The 14,322-nt window shown below is 41.9% G+C and overlaps 1 protein-coding gene across 1 annotated transcript in view; it reads left to right on the top strand.

Annotated features, from left to right (window-relative positions):
• LOC124798466 (alpha- and gamma-adaptin-binding protein p34-like) overlaps positions 1-14,322 on the top strand; it is a 74,939-nt gene that overhangs the window by 39,450 nt on the left and 21,167 nt on the right. The window contains exon 4 of the mRNA XM_047261895.1: positions 9,590-9,748. Within this exon, the coding sequence (XP_047117851.1) occupies positions 9,590-9,748 (159 nt within the window). The remainder of the gene's footprint in view (positions 1-9,589; positions 9,749-14,322) is intronic.

The following is a 14,322-nucleotide window of genomic DNA, read 5'->3' on the forward strand; positions in this document are numbered from 1 at the left end:
ACACCTTAAGGATTTTTTGGAATGCCAACTTCATGCCAGGCCCCATTGACCAACATCGATACCTCTCCTCAGTACAGCAGTCCATGAAGAAGGGCTGCCATTCCCCAAGAAACTTTCCAGCACCTGATTGACCATATGCCTGTGAAAGCGGAAGCTGTCATCAAGGCTAAGGGTTGGCCAACACCATATTGAATTCCAGCATTACCGATGGAGGGCGCCATGAACTTGTAAGTCATTTTCAGCCAGGTGTCCGGATACTTTTGATCACACAGTTTAACTACTACGCCGTTTGAGTCACTGTCCAAATGGAGGTGGAGTGCTTTGTGCATGCGTTTAAGACTCAAATGAAGTAGTCCATGAACGCCTGGCTCTTCCTGTGTCGGTGTGTTGTCGAGTTTTTTGGCTACTTTCCACAGATATCACTCAACAGATGATGTCCAGCAGAATGTTTGCATGGGTGCCAGCCACAGGGTCTCATTGATTTATTGCTGTGTTCATTGCACAGGTCTCCGGCTCTCCCCTCTGGTTCTGTGCCAGAGGTCGTGGCCCAGGCCCAGCCATTTTTGCTCCTAGGTGGCCTTTTCAGTGAGGATGTATTTAGTACCCCCTCCAGCAGACATCATAATGGAAGCAGGTGAGCTGACGTGGTTAGTGGCGGAATAGTGTGAGCAACTACCATGGGGGACGCACGTGACATGTCATCTGGACAGACACACTGAGGGAAGTGTTTACCTGCTGACAACAGTAAGTCATGTGGGCAGTTCAAATACTTCAACCACTGCAGACTTTCAACACACTGAGGAAATTACTTACCTGCCAGTAGCAGTAAGTCAGGTGGGGCTGTTCAACCACTGCAGACTTTGCCTTGTACCTCATGCTGTGTACCATTGTTGCAAGCTTGATTGTCAGCAATCCATGCCTGCTGTATATTTTGTTTATACCCGTACTTGTCTGTATACGATTTTGGCTTTCTGCTTCCCCTGGATTGACTTGCATGGCAAGTTTTCATTTCCTCTTGTGGGGTTATGTTCCCCGACTTGTTGTTGAGCCGCTGTCAGCCTGTTCTGTACCTTGTGCCAACAGTGGTGTTCAGCAGCATTGTCATGCCTGTGCAGATACTAAAATAAGATATTTCAAGAACCTTACAGAAATCATAATACTAAATAACAAATAATTGCTAGTGGATGGGTTTGAACTGTTGACCTGCAACACATCAGGCTGCGCTGCTAACCCCTGCACCACACAGCAAGCACCAGAGCTGGTTGCATGTTAATAATTTGTTATGCAGTTATGGCTGACTCATTTGTGATGATAACAAAGACGTTCACTTCTGTGGATGGAGAGATTGTGTTGAGATGTTTGAACTGAAGGTTACTGTCAATTCAGCACAAACACACACAATAGCAGAAAAATTATTTCGTACTGTGGTTCTATACCCACCTCAGTGGCCGAGGTTGCTAATGCATGCATGTGCGGTAAGCCAGTTCGAATCCTGGTGATGGAAAAACTTTTGCTGCCAGTATTTCGCCAAGGTGGTGGCATAAAGTTCCTGATCACAAGTCTTTGCACCAATGTCGTGGTTTAAATATCAAAACTCTCCGCAGTTTCTCATGAAGTGAGGGTATGTGACACTGTTGATGATGATACGTCCATCAGATGGGAACTTTAAGCTTGGCAGCCCACTTTGTGCTATTTGTGAGGAGCAGACTAAGTGCTTGCACTGGGTTTCACTCTCTCACTTCTGTCGTCGTCGTTGTTGTCGTCATCATCATCATCATCATCATCATCATACAGCACAAAAATTACGCTGCATCACACACACGCGCGCACACACAATTCATATATGCATACAGGGTGTTACAAAAAGGTACGTCCAAACTTTCAGGAAACATTCTTCACACACAAAGACACGTGTCCAGAAATGCTTACTTTCCATGTTGGAGCTCATTTTATTACTTCTCTTCAAATCGCATTAATCATGGAATGGAAACACATAGCAACAGAACGTACCAGCGTGACTTCAAACACTTTGTTACAGGAAATGTTCAAAATGTCCTCCGTTAGTGATGCTGCGTGCATCCACCCTCCGTCGCATGGGATCCCTGATGCGCTGATGCAGCCCTGGAGAATGGCGTATTGTATCACAGCCGTCCACAATACGAGCACGAAGAGTCTCTACATTTGCTACTGGGGTTGCGTAGACAAGAGCTTTCAAATGCCCCCATAAATGAAAGTCAAGAGGGTTGAGGTCAGGAGAGCATGGAGGCCATGGAATTGGTCCACCTCTACCAATCCTTCGGTCACCGAATCTGTTGTTGAGAAGCGTACGAACACTTCGACTGAAATGTGCAGGAGCTCCATCGTGCATGAACCACATGTTGTGTCGTACTTATAAAGGCACATGTTCTAGCAGCACTGGTAGAGTATCCCATATGAAATCATGATAGCGTACTCCATTGAGCATAGGTGGAAGAACATGGGGCCCAATCAAGACATCACCAACAATGCCTGCCTGAACGTTCACAGAAAATCTGTGTTGCTCACGTGATTGCACAATTGTGTGCGGATTCTCGTCAGCTCACACATGTTGATTGTGAAAATTTACAATTTGATCACGTTGGAATGAAGACTCATCCTTAAAGAGAACATTTGCACTGAAATGAGAATTGACACATTGTTGGATGAACCATTCGCAGAAGTGTACCTGTGGAGGCCAATCAGCTGCTGATAGTGCCTGCACACGCTGTACATGGTACGGAAACAACTGGTTTTCCCGTGGCACTCTCCATACAGTGACGTGGTCAACGTTACCTTGTACAGCAGCAACTTCTCTGACACTGACATTAGGGTTATTGTCAACTGCACGAAGAATTGCCTTGTCCATTGCAGGTGTCCTCATCGTTCTAGGTCTTCCCTAGTTGCGAGTTGTATCCTGGAATGTTCCGTGCTCCCTAAGACACCGATCAATTGCTTCGAACGTCTTCCTGTCAGGACACCTTCGTTCTGGAAAGCTGTCTCGATACAAACGTTCTGTGCCACGGCTATTGCTTGTGCTAATCCATACATCAAATGGGCATCTGCCAACTCTGCTTTTGTAAACATTGCACTGACTGCAAAACCACGTTCGTGATGAACACTAACCTGTTGATGCTATGTACTGATGTGCTTGATGCTAGTACGTAGAGCAATGAGTCGCATGTCAACACAAGCACCGAAGTCAACATTACCTTCCTTCATTGGGCCAACTGGCGGTGACTCGAGGAAGTACAGTACATACTGACGAAACTAAAATGAGCTTAACATGGAAATTAAGCGTTTCTGGACACATGTCCACATAACATCTTTTCTTTATTTGTGTGTGAGGAATGTTTCCTGAAAGTTTGGCCGTACCTTTTTGTAACACCCTGTATATGTAGTGTTACAAATATTGTAATGGAGCATGTTATAAACAAAACTATGGTTCTGTATGAGGTGGCACCATGCATAATAGTAATGTCTAATTATACACTCATTTTGAGGAGGCACCATGCATACTAGTAATTTGTAACTATATGTTCATTTGACAGTGCAGCAGTAGCACAGGAATGTGGCAATGTAATAAGAAATAATCAATGACATTCATTAATAGTGATGATACACAATTGTAAATAATTTTGGTAACAATTTGATGCCTGGCAGTTGATGTCCTACTCCAAATGCTATCCCTTGGCATTCTACAATATAGTCACTATGACAGGAAGTATTACGCAGACACTCATAGTGAATTTTTTCTTTTGCTCTCTACAGAGTGACTGCTGTGTTGGAACTGTAGTATTCTGAATGGAACTGTCAGAACTTGTGAAACTGTGTAATTGCTGTAACTATAGGAACTGAATGAATGTTGGCAGCACATCACCTTGTGGCTGTTGGTGGAAGGATGTCCATCTGTGCCCATACTTGGCAGAAGTGCGAAATAGTCCATGGTTGCCAGTGCTTTCTCTGGTGGCTGGCGACAGTAGCAGTGGATAAATATAATGTGCTGATGGACATGGGGCAGATGGAAAATGTGGTCCCGATTAGTGAGCATCATCTATGGGCGTTTGCTCAGAACTAAGAAGGCGCCTGGCTAGTAGTTGTGCCTATGCTGTGACAGTGTCTCTTGAACTATGTACATAGCACAACATGCTATGTGGGGTAGAAAATAACTGTTTAGAAAGAATAAATAGTGTTATGACACAAAGCTGGACAAAGAACAAAGAGAAAGCTTCTGTCTATGAACTTGCAAAGTCAATGTCCTGTCGCAATTGCTGTTCATAATGATTACAAGTGAAATTGAGGAAACAGTGTTTTTTAATTGACGTGGGTAACTTGAACATGCTGCATGCATATACCTGGGAATGGATAGTAAGAATGCTTGCATTTTTTGAGTCAGTCTTGTTAAAAAGTAAATGTCTGTAATTTTTTTTTTTTTTTTTTTTTTTTGAATGATTTCTTGAAGCCTTCAGCTGCCATTTTCTTTATTTCCTGTATGATTGCACAATTTCGGCTTTAGGACATTTTCAAAAATTTTACGAATGATTTTTTGGTAACACATTATATCATATGCATCGTTGCTCTTATGACATCATGTCACACAATGACGCATATGACATAATCTGTTACCAAAAAATCATCCATAAAATACTTGAAAATGACTTAAGGTCAAAATTGTACAATAGTACAGGAAATAAAGACAATGGCAGCTGAAGGCATCAAGAAATCATTCAAAAAATTCATTGCAGTTGCGGACCCTATCGCATTGAAAATTATAAATGTTTGTGGTAGAATAAGATCATATTCATGTGAAAGGGCAGCAAAAAACAGAATTAAAAATAATAAACTATAGATGGAGATTGAAAGCTGGAAGAGTGGAGGAGATAGTTAAGGAGAGGAACCCAGTACCAGCGAAGCTTATTGAGTAAAGATGATGAAGTAAGAGATAAAAGGATTAAATTGGAGCATTAAATGAAACAAGAGATTAAGGAGATGATATCTGGATAAACTGAAGGAACCAGAGGTTGTTGAGCGTTTCAGAGGGAGGAGTAGGCGATGATTGATTTAAGTGAAAGGAATACAGCAAAAGTCGGCTTTGTAGCTTTGAGAGATAGTAGAAGTCATAGATAACACAGAAGATACTGAATTTATTTGATGAAAGGAGAAAATAGAAAAATGCAGTAATCAAAGTAGGCAAAAGGGATTACAGACAATTGACAGAAAGTGCAAGATAGCTAGAGAACAAATGCCCGGCTGTAGAAGTTTGTGTTAGTAGGGGAAAGATAGAAGCTGCCTGTAGGAGAGATACAGAGCTTTCAGAGAAGAGAGAAGCAGCTATATGAATATCAAGGTCTCATATGGCAAGATGGTACTAGTCAAACTAGAGAAGCCTGAAAGGTGAAACGTGGGAGGGCTATACAAAGTAAATGAACTTAAGACATATAATAGATTGAGAAGGGAAAGTAGATGACGATGAGGTGGGAGACATGATGCTGCAAGAACAATTTGACAGAGAACTGAAAGCCCTAAGTTGAAACAACGTCCCAGAAGAGTAGACAAGATTCCTTCAGAATTGTTGAGATCCTTGGGAGAGACTACATGACAAAACTGTTCCACCCGGTTTGCAAGATTTATGAGACAAGTGAAATATCCTGACTTCAAGAAGAATGTAATAATTCCCATTCTGCAAAAGGTGGGTGCTGACAATTGTGAATATTACCGAACTATCAGGTTGACGAACCAGGGTTGCAAAATGCTTACACAAATTATTTACAGATGGACAGCAAAACAGGCAGAAGCTGACTTTGGAGAAGATAAGTTTGGGTTCTGGAGAAATGTAGGAACACACAAGACAATGTTGATCTTACAACTTATCATTGAAGATAGATTACATAAAGCCAGTCCGCATTTATATTTGTCGATTTAGAGAAAACTTATGACAATATTGACTGGCATACACTCTGAAATTTTGAAGGTAGTAAGGATAAAATGTAGGGAACTGAGACTGTTAACAACTTGTACTGAAACCAGACGACAGTTATAAGAGGAAGCAGTGGAAGAGAAAGAAGTGTTACAGAGTTGTAGTCTATCCGTGATGTTATTCAAACTGTATATTAAGCAAGCAGTAAAGGAAAACAAGGAGAACTTTGGGAAGGGTATTAAAGTTAAAGGAGAAGAAATAAAAACTTGGAGGTTTGCTGAACATATTGGAGTTCTGTCAGAGACAGCAAATTATTTGGAAGAGCAGCTAAATGCAGTGGATGGAGTCTTGAAAAGAGGTTATAAGATAAACATCAACCAACATAAAACATGAATGATGGAATGTAGCCAAATTAATTCAGGTAATGACGAGGGAATTAGTTTAGTGAATGAGACATTAACCCTTTAACTGCTCTGGATGTGTTAACGCGCACGCCTTTGTACCTGTCCCTGTGTGCTCTGAACGTGTTTACGCGTGCCACCAGTCCTTCTACCTGGTACTCTGAACATGTCTACGCGTAGACACGTTCAAGACTACCAGGTAGAAGGACTGGTGGCGCGCATAAACTTGTTCAGAGCACACAGAGACAGGTACAAAGGCGCGCATGTTAACACGTCCAGAGAAGTGAAATGTCGTAGATGAGTTTTGCTGTTTGATCAGTAAAATAACCGATGATGGTGGAAATTGAAAGGATGTAAAAGGCATACAGGTGATGGTGAGAAAAGCTTTTCTGGGAAAGAGCAGTTTGTTAATATATAATTGAAATTTAAGTGTTAGGAAGTTTTTCTGAAGATATTTGTCTGGAATGTAGTCTTTCACAGAAGTGAAATGTGCATGATAGGCATTTCAGACAAGAAGAGAGTAGCAGCTTTTGCAATGTGGTGCTACAGAACAATTTTGAATATTAGATGAATAGTTTGAGTAAATAATGAGGAGGTGCTGAGTCAAATTGGGGGAAAAAAAAATTATGGCTCCATTTGACAAAAAGAAGGGATCAGAGATGACACATCCTGAAGCATCAAGAAGTCATCAGTTTAGTTACAGAGGAATGTGTAGATAGTAAAGTTACGGAGTTAGGCAAAGGTGTGAATACAGTAAGCAGGTTCAAATGCATGGTTATAGAAATGAGGACATTCATACCTTCTTATGAGACAAGTGACATTTGTATTAGACAAGATTATAAAAAGTTGATATCTTGATCACATAACATGTTATTAAAATTTATTACCAGTTTTGGCTTTTCAACCATCATAAATCTAAAAATGAAAAAAATGTAAACAAAAACATCAATAGATTTACCAAACAAAAATATGCATATTTTTGTTTGTTTTGTGTGAATAAAATGAACATGTTACCTAAACATTTAGTGGACACATAGACAGTACATAAAAGAACAAGAGCAGAGAATGCATAGTTGTAGATTAAAGTTCAAAATAATTGGAACTAGTAGAATACTAGTTACAGACAACTAAAAGTATATGTAGCCAATACAAAAATATAAATGTTGTAGAAAGTTCTTGCAGAATGTAAGGGCTTTTGAATTAAAGCAACCCACTTACCAAAAGGTAGAAATGTGGAGTTGTGGACAGGTACACACAACAGAAAGGAAATTTACACATGCACGTGTATGACCTTACATGGTGCCAGCTAGACGTAGAGGGCCAGTGCTGTTTTTTGACAGATGGACTGGTTGTGGTGGGGTAGTGTCTGACGGCACAAATTTTCAGCTTGTCCAGTTGATATAAATCAAAGCCCACTGGCAACAAATGTCTTTAATTTCAGTGTGTCTTGATTCTCATTGTTGTTTAGGCAGTTCATGTGACTATCTTTACAGTTGGCATATATTTCTGTTTTTTGTTGTGTATTTAGTCGAGCATGTTTTTGTTCAACGGCCTTGCTGCAATGGTAACACCGGTTCCCATCAAATCACTGAAGTTCAAGTACTGTCTGACTGGGCTAGCACTTGCATGGGGCACCATCCATTCTGCCGAGCGCTTTTAGCCAGTGGAGTGCACTCAGCGCTTGTGAAGCAAACTGAGGAGCTACTTGACTGAGAAGTAGTGGCTCCGGTCACGAAAACTGACGACGGCTGGGAGAGCGGTGTGCTGACCATGTTCCCCTCCATATCCGCATCCAGTGATGCCTTCGGGCTGAGGATGACATTGCAGCCGGTCGGTACAGGTTGGCCTTCGTGGTCTGTTTGGGTGGAGTTTAGTTTTTATGTTTTTGTTCTTGATGATGAACTCTGTACAAACATTTCAATTGTTGAAACTATAGGTATTAAAAAATAATTTTTTTATGTCACAAAAAAGTGACCACAGGTGCAGCACTGGAAATCTGTTACTCTTAGAAAGTCTTGATGTAGAAGAGTTTCTGGAAATGGGAAACAGCCTTGCATGCATTTTATCTGAAGTTTTTATCAGTAATGTCAGAGTCAAATTTTTTAGGAGGTACCCAAGTTTAATGAACTTCTGTGTGACAGAGGCATTGACTTTCATTACTTAGAAAAAGGCGAAGCTGGTCACCTGTTCACAGGCTGTTATTGTGAGTATCTAAGCAAAGTAATTGATTGAGTAAGCAATGTGGTCTTGGACGTCTGTGCTTGTCCTTCATTATGGAACATGGCGGTTGAAGTTTTACCCATTCTATGAAGCAGGAGAGACAGCAATCTGTATCAGATCTGATGACAGGGTACAGGAAGTTATGGTTGCCTTGGGCGCAGGATATTCGAGATTGAACCAGGTATCAGTGGAAATGTGTTACCTGGTTATATGAATCAGCATTTTTTGCTACACCAAGTTGGTAATCACATCCAGCTACACCATTGACCAGGCAAACAGCCATTGGAGACAATCACTTCACCACTGGCAAGGCTGGTGGAGGCAGTATTATGCTGTTTGGGGAGGGGGGTTCAAATGGGCTTCCATAGGCCCTGTGGTAGTAATTGAAGGCACCATGACAGCAGTGGACGATGTGAACATTATTGTGGACCACACGCATCCCTTCATGCTAGATTACTTCCCCAACAGTGATGGCATCTTCCAGTAGGATAACTTTTCATTTTGATGGAATCATGCTGCAATTATTTGAGGAACACGATTGTGACCTTGTGTTGATGTCATGGCCACCAAATTCACCTCATCTGAACCCAATGGAACACGTCTGCGACACTGTTGTCTGCAAACCACTGGCCTATAGTTTTAAGGAAATTACATGATGTACGCATAAACATCTGGTGCCACATACTTCTGGTAACCAAACAAGGACTTGTGAATCCGTGCCATGCAGAATAGTTGTTGTATTGTGTTTGAAAGGCAGACCATCACGGTTTTAAGCAGATGATCATAATGTTTTGGCTTGTCACTGCATCTCTTTACATGTGTACGAATGCAATTCTCTCTCTCTCTCTCTCTCTCTCTCTCTCTCTCTCTCTCTCTCTCTCTCAATTAAATGTTACCAATTTCATAATAAACATTAATACCTGCATAATATTCCAGGTCTGATAAACTGTTACATGGCTCTCTTGCAGTCTGTACCACCAGTTACACCTTTTCTAGCTGGTGTTATTTGTCTTTAGATGTTGTGTTGATTTTACAGTGCAAGAATGGTGTGTTGAACAAGGCTTTGAATTGGTGGAACTCAATCCAGATCTTGACCCGGAGTGGGAAGCAGAACAAGATTTCCTGGAAACTACTGGTGTGAAACGAGTTATCCAAGCTCTACATGCTCACCTTTGGCCAAATTTGCACATGAAAGGTAAGTACAGTAATACTGTGATATACACAAAAATGACTAAACATTGCTTTTAGTTGATATTCAAACAATGGAAAATCCAGGATGGAATGTAACAATATTATGAGAAGGAAAGTTGCTACTCACCTTATAGCAGAGATCCTGAGTCCCGATAGGCACAACAAAAAGACTATCACAATTAAAGCTTTTGGTCATTAAGGCCTTCAACAACAACAATAACAACACCACACACGCACACGCATGTGCATGCGCAAATCACAAACACGACTGCAGTTTCAGGCAACTGAAACCACACTGTGAGCAGCAGGACCAGTGCATGATGGGAGTGGTGACTGGGTGGGGGTAGGGAGGAGGTTGGGGTGGGGAGGGGGGGAGAGATAATATGGTGGGGGTGGATGACAGTGAAGTGCTGAATGTTAGACAGAGAGCGGGGGGTGGCTATGGAAGGGGAGGGGGGGGGGGAAGTAGTGGAAAAGGAGAGAAATAAAAAGACTGGGTGTGATGGTGGAATGTTGGCTGTGTAGCACTGGAATGGTAACAGGGAAGGGGCTGGATGGGTGAGGACAGTGACTAATGAAGGTTGAGGCCAGGAGGCTTACAGGAATGTAGGATGTATTGCAGGGTGTTCAGCAACAGGGTGGCCCACTCCACTTGTCTCTTGGGCACAGTTTATCAGTGGCAATTCATGCAGGCCGACAACTTGTTGGGTGTCATGCCTCTATATAGAATGCTGCCCATTGGGGGGGGGGGGGGGGGGGCAAATCGGGGTGTCTGTTCTGGGCAGCAATTTCGGGGGGGGGGGGGGGGGGGGGGGGGTTCACGAAGTACACACTTTGAATCTCTCATTGCATGGAATGAGTTGGCACGCAAATGGTTTCATATAGGACTGTAGACACTGCGACAACAGTGTACACTTCAGTTTTCTCATTTTGTGGGTTCCTGAGTCGTGTCTAAAATAAAAGTTTTGGCAGCTTCACATTGTGCAAGCTGTGATTGTGTTAAAGCTTGTTGCGTGAAATCGCTGTATAAGAAAATAATCAGAAACGTGTTCCGTTTCGTGACTGGATGAAGAAAAGGTGTCAGCTCGGTTGCTCAGCAACCTTGCTGAAATAATTGGTCATGGAAGACCCAAGAAGTTTTTCAAGTATCTTAGAATGTCACCAGAATTGTTCATGTTTCTTCTAAATAGAGTTAATTGTGCGATAAGGAAAAGATACTGCAGTGCATGAAGCACTGTCGCCAAAACTGAAATTACATATCACATTGTGTGGATTACAATCGAGAACACTCGTCATGCTAGAAGAGTAGTTTTAGTTGGTGATGACACTTTTTCGTTAATGCCAATAGTTATTAACATTAACAGTAATAACTATTAACAGCAATAATTATTTGAAGCAGGCTGCATTAAGAAGAAATTGGTCTTGAAGATAGATCTGTACAGTGGCAATATTTCAAAATTAAAACATATATGAGTGGGAAGCACTGCTGCGATGTTTAAAATAAATAATTATTGAATAAAGAATGCAGCTTCTTGATTTGTGTACCCTTCCCTCCTGGCAACAATATTCCTTAGAAAAGAGTCGACCAACTCGAACAACAGGATTTTGTTCTTGTAGACAAGAGCTTTTCCACAGCCAGAATTGCACTTGCTTGTATTTTTCTTAATTCAGTTGTATATGTGCTCCTAATTCAATAAATTTTGCCCTGCAGCTCAGATATTGTCAAATCATCTATGTTCTGATCGTACATGACGGTCTGAGGAGCATCAATATGTTGCTTATTTTTGTAATCAGCATCAGTGAAATCCCACAAACACCTATGCAAAGCATAGATATCCAAAAAGTGGACATTGTTATCTGGTCTCCACTTCATATTTCAGTTTGTCCACACACTGTGAACACATGTAACCTCAAAATTCATACAACCAGTGTCGCCAAAGTTGGAACGCGCAGAAAGTGTTGAGTTTCACCAACGATTTGGACAATTGTGCGGCGTGCATGCACAATGGCTTGTAGCGCAGTTGCCTACAATCTAGTGTCATTGTGTAAACTAATGTTTACTTTTATAAGGGGGTTAGTCTGTGTTGTTGCCCCGGATGATGATTACACGAACATTTTGTCAGGTTTTGTAAGCGGTGGGTCCTGGAGGTACGGCAATATGCGAACACGAGAAGTAAGTTTAAACAGTTTTATTAACAAAGGCAGATTATAAAACACACACGCTATGCGCACCCATCATCACTGTGTCTGACATCCTAACAGTGGCTAATTATGGTCATATTGAAAGGCTCTATGGGGAGTTAAGAAAAGAGACATATTCGTGCCCGAGGCCACATTAGTTAATACTGCCCGCTGTGGATGGCGGCCAATTGTGTATTCCCCGTCACAGTGTGGCCAGACGCACGTCTACCAACCAAGCGAATCTTCCGCATTCCAGAATCTTCAGCATTCCAGATAGGCCAGCTGGCGAGCGCGTGTTAACGCACTGTACGGCTGCGCGCAATCCGTAGACCCTTACACTTTTGAAGTAAATTTCCTTTTACGCAAGATGAATTACGTGCGAGAATGTATAATGAATTTCTTAAATCACAGAGCGTTTGACTCTCATTTAAAAATTAACTCTTTGAGGATGAGCCGTTCAGTAGAATTTCAAGCCCAGAAGATCAGACATTTATGTTGATATTAAACATTTTACTGGCACATTTGTGCGATGTATCTTAAAGTGTAACATGCGCAAAAAAGATAACATTATATGTGAAAGCTTAGCTTCTCTTGCAGCTAATTAATCTATAGCCAGTGGAGAGCGGGTGTGGTAATTACAACAATAAATAATCACTCGCACGCCCATCACTTACTATGAATAGGCTACTTTTATTCTCACAGCATATACAGAATGCGCATAGCATAGAGCATGTACTACAGAGAACTGACCTGGTAAAGATACAGTTGTTCTTGCTGCTGTAGGGTAGCAATAATATTGGGGCATGAGCCAGTGGTTCTATGTCCCCACAAATCTTGGAGGCCAATATTATATATGAAAGCCTTGCTTTTCTTGTAGCAGCACTATGTATATTAATTTAAACCATTAACTTTTCCTATTTGTGTGTTCGCGCTACTTAACAGTGATGTTGCTATTGGCTGACTACATCAAATGTCCTATACTCTGGAGGCTGGCGAGATCACGTGACATGAGCTGAGCTGCCACTGGCTTACAAAAGCGCATCGCAGCCTCGATTTCAATGCTTTGGGAAGTAACATGCGATGTTTGGTGGAATTTGCATTTATACTTTCGTAATACAAAAATATGCAGTGTACGTGTTGTTGCACATGAAACATCTTTCCAAAATGTGTTTTTTTTTTTTTTTCTCCGTGAGTTGCATTTTATAAAGTGCTGAGAAATTCTGCGCTGATGTATAAAACCATAGACATTAAAAGGATTGATAACTTTTACAGTTCCAAGGGAAAGAATATTGTCATTTAACGTGGAAAAAGTGTATTTTCACCCGGAAGGAAATATATTTTTAACGAGGAAATCCGGGAAATTTTTTTTCCTTGTCCACGTATACACTCTGTAATCAGAATACTGGTGGAGAATGTAATTCAGTTGTTCCAGTCATGGTTGGTACTGAGTCACGAGGGGAATGCTCCTCTGTGGCCGGATGGTGGGACTTTGGGAGGTGGTGGTAGATTGGAAAGATAAGGAATGGGAGATTTGTTTCTGTACAAGGTTGGGAAGATAACTACAGTCAGTGAAGGCTTCAGTAAGACCCTCAGTATATTTTGAAAGGGACTGCTCGTCACTGCAGATGCAACGGCCACGTGTAGCTAGGCTGTATGGAAGGGACCTCTTGGTATGGAATGGGTGGCAGCTGTCGAAGTGGATGTATTGCTGGTGGTTAATAGGTTTGATATGGACGGAGGTACTGATGTAGCCATCTTTGAGGTGGGGGTCAATATCTAGAAAGGTGGCTTGTTTCAGTTGAGTAGGACAGGTGAAGCAAATGGGGGAGTTGTTGAGGTTCTGGAGGAATGTGGACAGGGTAACCTCACCTTTGATCCAGATAGCAAAGATGTCATCAGTGAATCTGAATCAAGTGAAGGGTTTAGGATTATGTGATTTTAGGATGGATTCCTCTACATGACGGATGAATAGGTTGGCATGCGGGTGCCCATAGTCATACCCTAGAGTTGTTTGTAGGTAAAGCCTTCGAAGGGAGGTAATTGGTTTGGAATGTGTCGGGCGTTGGGAAAGGTAGTGTTCAGTAGCGGTAAGGCCATGGGCCTTAGGAATGTTAGTGTACAGGGAGGTGGCATCAGTAGTGATGAGCAGGGCACCATGCCTCAGCTTTCCAGTCTCCCACCACCTCCCAGAGTCCCACCATCCAGCCACAGAGGAGCATTCCCTTCATAACTCAGTACCACCCAGGATGGACCAACTGAATTATATTCTCTGCCAGGGTTTCGATTACTTCTCATTGTGCCATGAAATGAGAAATGTCCTGCCCACTTCCCTTCGCATCCTTCCCACAGTGGTATTCCACTGTCTACCAAACCTACACAACATACTCGTCCATATTT

This window comes from Schistocerca piceifrons, chromosome 5 (assembly GCF_021461385.2).
Source record: "Schistocerca piceifrons isolate TAMUIC-IGC-003096 chromosome 5, iqSchPice1.1, whole genome shotgun sequence".
NCBI classification, from domain to species: Eukaryota; Metazoa; Arthropoda; class Insecta; order Orthoptera; family Acrididae; genus Schistocerca; species Schistocerca piceifrons.